Genomic DNA, 8,347 nt, shown 5'->3' with positions numbered 1-8,347 from the left:
TTGGTATTGTGAGCATTTTATTGGAAAGCAGATCACCTTTAACAAAACTGACAGTCAAAGACAAGTTCATGTAATTAACTGAATATTCATGGAATGAAATGGAATGTTTCTAAAAGGGAATGGAGCTTGGGAATGGATCCGGACTAGACACGGACCTCTGCAGTGAGCAGATCCGTGTACAGTATGATGATGTGTAGGCAGGCTACAGGTGAAAACAGGAAATCTGAGGCAAAAGTTTCACTGGTTTCCAACCAGAGTGTGAGGTCTGCGGCAGGTGAGCTCAGTAGAGCCAGTTGAAGGCACAGCTGCTGTAGCTGACCAGCTCCTCTTGTTTGAACCACAGGGAGATCTCCTTGGTGGCACTCTCCACTGAGTCACTGCCGTGGATGATGTTCCTGTGAAGAGGACGACGTATCAAGTTAGCAATATGAAGACAATCCAAGAAACAAAAAACATTCAGTTCCTTAATATCTTCATTAAAATTGATTCCACAGCATTTGATCTTTACAACACTCACTTGCTGACGTCAATGCAGAAGTCTCCTCGGATGGTTCCGGGTTTGGACTCAGCGGGGTTGGTCTCACCCAGCATCACCCTGCCTGTCTTCACCACACCCTTGCCTTCCCACACCTGCAATGCACAACAAAAAGGGATGATGGGAGATAAAGCCAGCTGTTATGTGAGCACTTCCTCAGAACTACACATTTCTGTAAGACAAGTTGTGGGTGTTCACTTTCCACAACAGCCAGGCAGCAGAGCTGCTGAACCTGAAATACTGCTTTCAGGTTCAGCACACACACACACACACACACACACACACAGTCTCACACAATGTGTTGTCTCTTACCATGGCAACCACTGGACCAGAGCTCATGTACTTCATGAGGGTGGGAAAGAACGGTCTGTCCTTCAGGTCGATGTAGTGCTGCTTCAGGAGGTCCTCAGAGGCCTGCAGCAGGGAAACAAGGTGCAGATACAGTTTTATACACGTGCACTAGAAATCTAGATTTCATTTACTACACTGGGAGAGACTGTCAGTCTTTCCTGTTAATGAAAGTGAGAAACTGGATTCTTCTTGCAAACCAAAATAAATAAAATAGATGGTTTAATACTTTTCAGACCTCTTTAAAATTGCAGATTTGTAACTTTCTTGACATTCAGTACATTAAACCAGTAATCATGTCTGAACTTGTTGAAATTATGACATTGCATGTTAGTGCAGCAGCAGGATCTGGACTACTGTCACCAAGCTACAGTACATAAAGAGACATTTCACTGCAATATTATTTAACTAGCAGGACTGATTACTGCAATGTTTCCCTAATTCAAGACCTTTAATACTACACATCTGCAGCTCTCATTCTGTTCCAACATCAATATGCAAAAATACAGCATCAAATCAAGGTTTCCAAATCCTAAATCCTCTGCACTGCAGTAAAACGCAGTGGGCTGCTGGTCCGGCACAAACACACCAATGCTGACACAATATACTATTCTCCTACTGACTAAGCTCCTGTCATTTTAAGCCTTAAACGCTCAGAAACATGGTATATTTAAACATGTCTGCTGGTGTCCTACATAGCAGAGTCATGACAGCTATCAGGCTGTTATTGACCAGTGATGCTGGATGAGTTCAATAACTACACACACACAGTCTGATACACTGAACTAATACCCTCCCTCCTCCTGAACACCCCATCCTGTTTCATTCCCAGCTGACATGACAAGCTTAAAACACACCTGGTCACATGATCAATACATGACACGGCTACCTTAAGACTCCAGTCACACCAGTCCACATAAGCTGATGTCTTTACTGATCTGATGTTGGAGGACGGATATCACTACTGCTGTCAAATCTGACAGACTCAGTGTGAAAGTCAAGTGAACAATAGCTATAAATAGTAGACTTGCATTCACTTTACAGTCTATTGAGACAAGAAGCAAGAAGACATTTAATATATTGAGTAATCAGAGCAGTGTCTGTGCTGCTGATACATTAGTAGAGCAGCAGGAAGTGAAACTAAAGGAACCAACTATCTAATCTGAGCCGTTGGGGTTAATTTACTTCACCTCACTTATCCAGAACGGGTCATTTTCTGCATTCAGACCCAGCAGACAGGTGTTATTCAAGACTAATTCTTGCATAATATGAGGCAGCTATATACAGTAAGTGATCACACACACTTCATGGTAAAGTTAAGCAGCCCCTCTGTCACAGATCACATATTAGAGGATCAGCAGACCTCGACTCTCTCTGCTAATCGGTTGTGCTACAGTCAGGAATAGACGGGCGAGCTAATCAGCTCACCGGAGGTCTTAACGGTCGCTCTGCACACTCACAAGATAATGTGCATACTCACTAAAAATAACCGGTAACAATTATGAAAGCAGATGACTCCAGGCCTTCGAGTTAAATTAAAGCAGATGCATGACAGATAACAATCAACTGTTAACTTACGTGGAGCATCTTCAGGCCAACAAGTTTGAAGCCTTTCATCTCGAACCTCTTGATGATGTCTCCGATGAGACCTCTCTGCACGCCATCGGGCTTGATGGCGAGGAATGTGCGTTCCTTTAGCTCAGCCATGATTCTGAAAGCAAGCAGAACAAAACAGAATGAAGAGAGAGAGATAAAAAAAAAAAAAGCTGAGGGAAGACCTGAAGGAGGGACACAGCCAGACGGTGACTCACGCCTCTTGGTTGCATTTGGCACAGTCGGAGGTGGGGCCGGCTGCCGAGGGCCCCGACCCCATCGCGCAGAGCAATGCATAGACGACGCGGCCCCAGTAAGCGGAGATCTGACAGTGATAACCTTTGCTGCACTGCAGTGACTTTGCCTGCCAGCTCCGCCCACAGACCTTTATCCTTTACACCGGTCCTACACGCACCGCAGCACACCTCATGAACACAGCCAGGCCTGATAGTCATCAGCTATCTGTTAGACAGCAGCTGCTGTCTAACAATTATACAAATGAGGCTTTCCTGCCAATTTCCTGGAAGCTCATTCTAAAGCAGTACATAATACGCACCAGGTATTGATTTCATTTAGCACACTTTTAATTAATAACTCCACCTTATTGCTGGAGCCAAAACCATGAGTCAGTTATTTTAAAAATTGAACAGAAATTAACTGTAGTCACATTAAACAGTTTATGCAGCATTTGTTGTTTTTCCTCTTTTTCATAGTTATTTGGGGTTTTGGGCTGTTAGACAAAAAAAAAAAAGCATTTTAAAACATGTTATCTGGAGCTCTGGGAAATTATGGGCATTTATCACCATTTTGACACTTACAGGTTATAAATAATGATTATTGTAAGTTACAGCCCTGCTATAGTGAACAGCAGGTCAGCTACACATGCACACACAAATGTGAAGTGTGTCTACAGGCAACACAGGAATTCAATTTGCAATAATAAAATATTTACTTTGGATTTGAAGGGAACTTTTCTTTAAGTTTCCCTACAGCCTGTATTCAATCATGTAGTTCTTTCCAGGAAACTTCAGTAGAGAAATATTCAGACCTTACAGATCAGTAAAAATAATGTGATTGTTCTATAATGGAAACAGGCTAATTGTTGGTTTATTTTATTTATGAGGAAACCCGAGGTGGTGACTAATTTGTGACTTTTGTTCAAGTTGTAAATAAACTCATGTTTACACTGGTAAAGTTTTAAAGTCTTGCTTTCACGTCATGAGCTCGATTACACAATGGCTGACTTCCAAGTCCAGTTCCTCATGTGAGCAACATTACCTAAAGTCATTCTCACTTGGATAAAAATAGAATATAAATAAATAAATAATGCCTTTAGGCTAAAATATAAATAACTCAAACCCTGCAGTTCATCATGATCATTTAACAAGTATTTAAATATTTAGAGGTTTTTTTCTTGTTGGCGTCTGGCCTGGGCGGTGGTTTGTTAACAGTAGCAGCTGCCTCAGTGTGTCATGAGAACACAGTGTTCACTTATGTTACAGCTACAACAGAAACTGCAGTATGAAACCAGTCTGAGCGAACAGCTGTAACGTGATAGACAGAGGTGGCTGAGCGCCGTTTAGTCTCCACTACAGCTCTGTGTAGAACTGTGCAAATCCGAAGAGGAACTACAGGAGATTTACGGAGATAATCACGACATGGGAGCATGGTGTGAGAGAGTGAGGATACGGAGAAACGAGAGAGTTGCCTCAGAATTGATCGGGTCTGATCAAAAGTCATGACCTGCCGGTACAGACAGTTACTGGGCTGATCTGTGCTGTTTTATCAGCACGCCACGTGTCCCCCGGACATTAAAACGCTAAGGTGCTGCAGCACTGAGTGTGCCGGCTGCAGGTGACAGCAGGTATGAAGCCTGCAATCACAGGCCAAAGCAGCAAATGTCAGCTTCCTTACATGCCGACAGAGCTCATTCATTTCAATATGCAGCATAAAGGAGACAGGCCCGGGCCTTCAGACGCCACATGGCCTTTTGTCCGCGCTGCTGCGGGGAGGAGAAAGAAAAAGAAAAAAAAAAAAAAAAAAAAAAAAATCACTTCCAGGCAACATGTCAGAGTAACGTTAGCAGCGCGGAAGGAAAACGCCTCACTGCGCTAAGACCGCACCCGTTATATCTGCCTCGTATTATAGCACTGCTGTAATTAGTGTTTTACAGCCAAGTTACAACCACTGGCTGGAGAAACCAGACTTCTACAAAAAGCTAATGAAAGCTAGCACCAGACTCGGCCGTATCAACAACAAGGTCAATAGAATTATATTAATATAAACAGTTTATACAAATAATACAAGAATAAGAAGAAGAATATTGAAAATTACTTGACAATGAAGCTCTGGTTGGGTGTCTGCCTGCAGTTGCTCCGGTAGATGCGGGAGAAGACCTACTGATTCTGCGCATCCGGCTTTTATGTGTGAAGGCGGAGACTGACGCAACGGCGAGTCACTGGGGCCAAAAATGATGCATGGTAATGTCGCGAAATCACCATGGATGTGGAAGCCTCACAATTTTGCTCTGGCCGACCTCTAGAGCAACTATGGAAGAGTGCAGACTCATTATTACTTTCTTATCTAATGTTGTGTTTGTTAAGAGGGAGGTGTTTATTGTCGGTTTCTACTGTATGCCTTCATGTTTGTGAATGAATCATCTTCAATTAAAAAATGAAAAAATGTAATTTTCAAAGAAACTACCATCATTTTCTCTGTTCTTCATGATTTCACACATAAACATAAAGAGTATAGTACAATCGATAACAATAATTACATGTTTGAAAACACATATAATTGCCTTTATATCTATATTTTTTTCTTCTTACTATTCTTTTGTTATTATTATCTTACTTTATTGTCTATCTCTTTTATATTTCCTGTTACAAGACTTGATTATAATTTCAATTCACATTGGTTAACATTTGGACTGCGATGAAATGGAATGTGTTATGATAAAGTTTAAAAAAGAATATCTGTGCTGCTGCCTGTTGACGAGCCTCTCAGTGTTGTAGCACACATCACTACAAGTCGAGTGCAAAACCGCTTACATGAAAAAAATCCAGTGACACTCATTAATGTGATAAAAGCTCCTCTGCTGATGGCCACTAGAGTGGGCAAATCCCAAGACTCTGTGTGGATGGAATACATATCTATAGGTGTAACAATTTGCATATAAGAAAAAACATCACATGTACAACAGCTATCACCACAAGGTTATTGACTGGAGGTCAACAAAATTTCATTTATTTGATTTTTTCTCCTTTATCTTTAGTAAATCTGAATTAGAATCATTATTGCACCTCTTTTTAACTGCTACTACTCTATAAAAAATGGTCAGATGTATTTTTCTTCATATTTAGCTACTTTGGAAAATTGATTTATTTTCTTAAATGCATGATTTTATTTTCATCTGCTCATGCTTATAACTATAAAATGGTTGGTGGCTGTAAAAAGACTTTTGTCTGCTATAGGGAAATATCATATCCACAAATCAATATATCAATAATATAGCCTATGTTACATTTTAAATATATTTATTCAGTTTTGATGGGGACGAAACACAGGAGGGAGCAACTGAAGATGACAAATATAGTTGAAGATTAAGATTAAGACATATTATATATAGAGACATGATTGTAAGCTCACCTCCGATCCAGAAATGAAGTTTGGTGATTTGCAGTTGAAAAAGCATCAGGGTTCAAACTGAGTACATTTTTTGACATCTATTTGGATTATTTCAACAAATGTAGTAAATTTAAACAGTCACTGAAATACTGTTAAAACAAGTTAAGACACAAAAGACGAGCTTTAAAAAAAACTCACTTTCAAACTACATTTAGTTTTAAAATCACCACAATCCTGCTCACTCAGAAATATAAACATATAATCTTCAATATAAAATGAGAACTATGATTAAATCAATATTCAATCAGTGCAATCAACCACAATATGAGTGATAGAAATAATTATTCATCGATCTTATGTTTCTAAAGGGACACATTATTGCTATATATAAACATTTCAGTGCAGGAACTGTTCTAACAACCTCTGATCAATGTGCACAGATTCCAGTGTTATATAAAAAAAGAACTTACACTCACAAAAGAAGGACATGCAGAGGTTTGATTCTGAGGGTGAATTCATGCTGTGTAATATTTGAATGTGAGGGCAAAACCGCTGTTCAAAGAAATGACTGATGCACATGAAAGAGGTAACCCTAGAAAGTCCTTGAGTACCAAATTAATATCCAACCAGGATTTTGATTCTGCAGGAATAGAAAGAGAGAAACTCAGGGTTTGTTCAAGTAAACCTGCGAGCATGTTAGATTCACAGTGTCAGTTACCATGGTAACTGACCCAGAGCTTAAGGGTTAACAAACTCAGATCAGACCAATCAACCAAATTCCACCAATATATTAAATTTTTTTTAAAAACATACAAGTTCTGACCAACACAACAAAGTGGAACAACTATGTCAATCATTTCTATGATACTCAGCTTTCTGATATAAGACAAGATCGTTTTATGGCATTCATGGCAACATGTATTCATCATCTAAACTTGGGATCCACTTCAGTTGATTAATACCTTTGCTTTATTTAATATGTTTTCATTCAAGTATTTGTTTCATTGGTTTCCTGTTTGCTTTGATTCCTAATTGTTTTCTTTGAGGTCCACTTCCTGGTTGAAGATGGTGCTCTCATGAACGTGTGCACACGAATGCCATCATCCTGATCAACAGGGTTTCAGATACATACCCAACAGTATATTACAGAAAATTCTTTCATATTTGGAATTTTTCCAGCTGTGGGCTTATCTTATTGTGAAGGGATGCTGAATTGTCAGGCAGATTTTGTTCTGGGACTCGTGGTTTAAGGATTTCTCCTAATGGCTTTTTCCCTTCATGTGGCAATCAAATATTTCAACTGTATGCATTTTATCATTCTTTTTGTGATTGTTATTGCTGCTATTTCCTCTTTACCTTTAGAGAACTGTACCTGGTGAGGTCTGATTGACTGTTCAGGAGCATTGTTTGCTAGTTGTACTGAATTAGGCTACAGTACATTGAATATTTATTCCTCACACTTGATTAGATTGGAAGTTTTGATTTGTGCGAGGGTTTTTCAATATGTTTTGATTTTGTATTTATTGCATGTGGAGGATGAATGATGAACCTGTGCTGGGACCTGAGAGAAAAGGGGATTTCCATAGCAATTATACATATGATGTTATACAATGTTAAATTTAGTTTCCTACAGGCCCCTATAGTGAGATCTTCACCTTTCTGGTTTCAGTTGATCATTATGCTCCACTTCCAGGCTACTGTTATGTAAAAGCTACCCACTACTACTGTCATGATAAGATAATGTCTTGTTGATGGATTATGGGGGGAAAGCATGCAAACATGTAGTGTAAATACAGTTTATACGTCCATATCTGCAGGCATCCTCTTACAGGAGAGCTTTTAAGAGGAATTATAGGTTAAAATATGCAGCTAATGGCTTTCACAGTACGAGCTACATACTAGTCACTACATAACTACATTTTATGCAATGCCCAGTGACTACATAAAGTCACTGGGCGTTGCATAAAATGAGTGGAAATCATCTTAATGCAGCCTGTGATACTGAGGCCATCAATAGCTGTACTGTATCTTCTACTTAAAGCGCTCCCATTCCTATCTCACTCACTTAACTCAATGTAGATTAATGGAATTTTTCTGAGCCTGACTTCTAGCAGTATGAAAATATTAGGTATGTCGACCCAGACCAAATCTGCCTCTGAGATTGAATCTGCTTTGAAACATTAAGTTTTCAGCCTTTGCTTCCTTGGCTGCCTGCCACTCGCAGCGAATGAGACCCAGAGATAA

General features: G+C 39.7%; 1 protein-coding gene across 1 annotated transcript; it reads right to left on the bottom strand.

The window, feature by feature from the left end:
- On the bottom strand, nucleotides 1–4,921 carry LOC137172047 (nucleoside diphosphate kinase B-like). Its single transcript, XM_067576302.1, has 5 exons — nucleotides 4,811–4,921; nucleotides 2,462–2,594; nucleotides 848–949; nucleotides 518–630; nucleotides 1–395 (listed from the first exon to the last, which is right to left on the bottom strand). Exons 2-5 carry the CDS (start codon nucleotides 2,588–2,590, stop codon nucleotides 281–283), a joined length of 459 nt encoding a protein of 152 aa, XP_067432403.1. The 5' UTR covers nucleotides 2,591–2,594; nucleotides 4,811–4,921; the 3' UTR covers nucleotides 1–280.
- Nucleotides 4,922–8,347: the final 3,426 nt, after the last annotated feature.

Source organism: Thunnus thynnus, chromosome 20 (assembly GCF_963924715.1).
Source record: "Thunnus thynnus chromosome 20, fThuThy2.1, whole genome shotgun sequence".
Taxonomy (NCBI): Eukaryota; Metazoa; Chordata; class Actinopteri; order Scombriformes; family Scombridae; genus Thunnus; species Thunnus thynnus.
The sequence above is the reverse complement of the archived record's forward strand: the minus strand, read 5'-3'. Positions and strand labels throughout refer to the sequence as shown.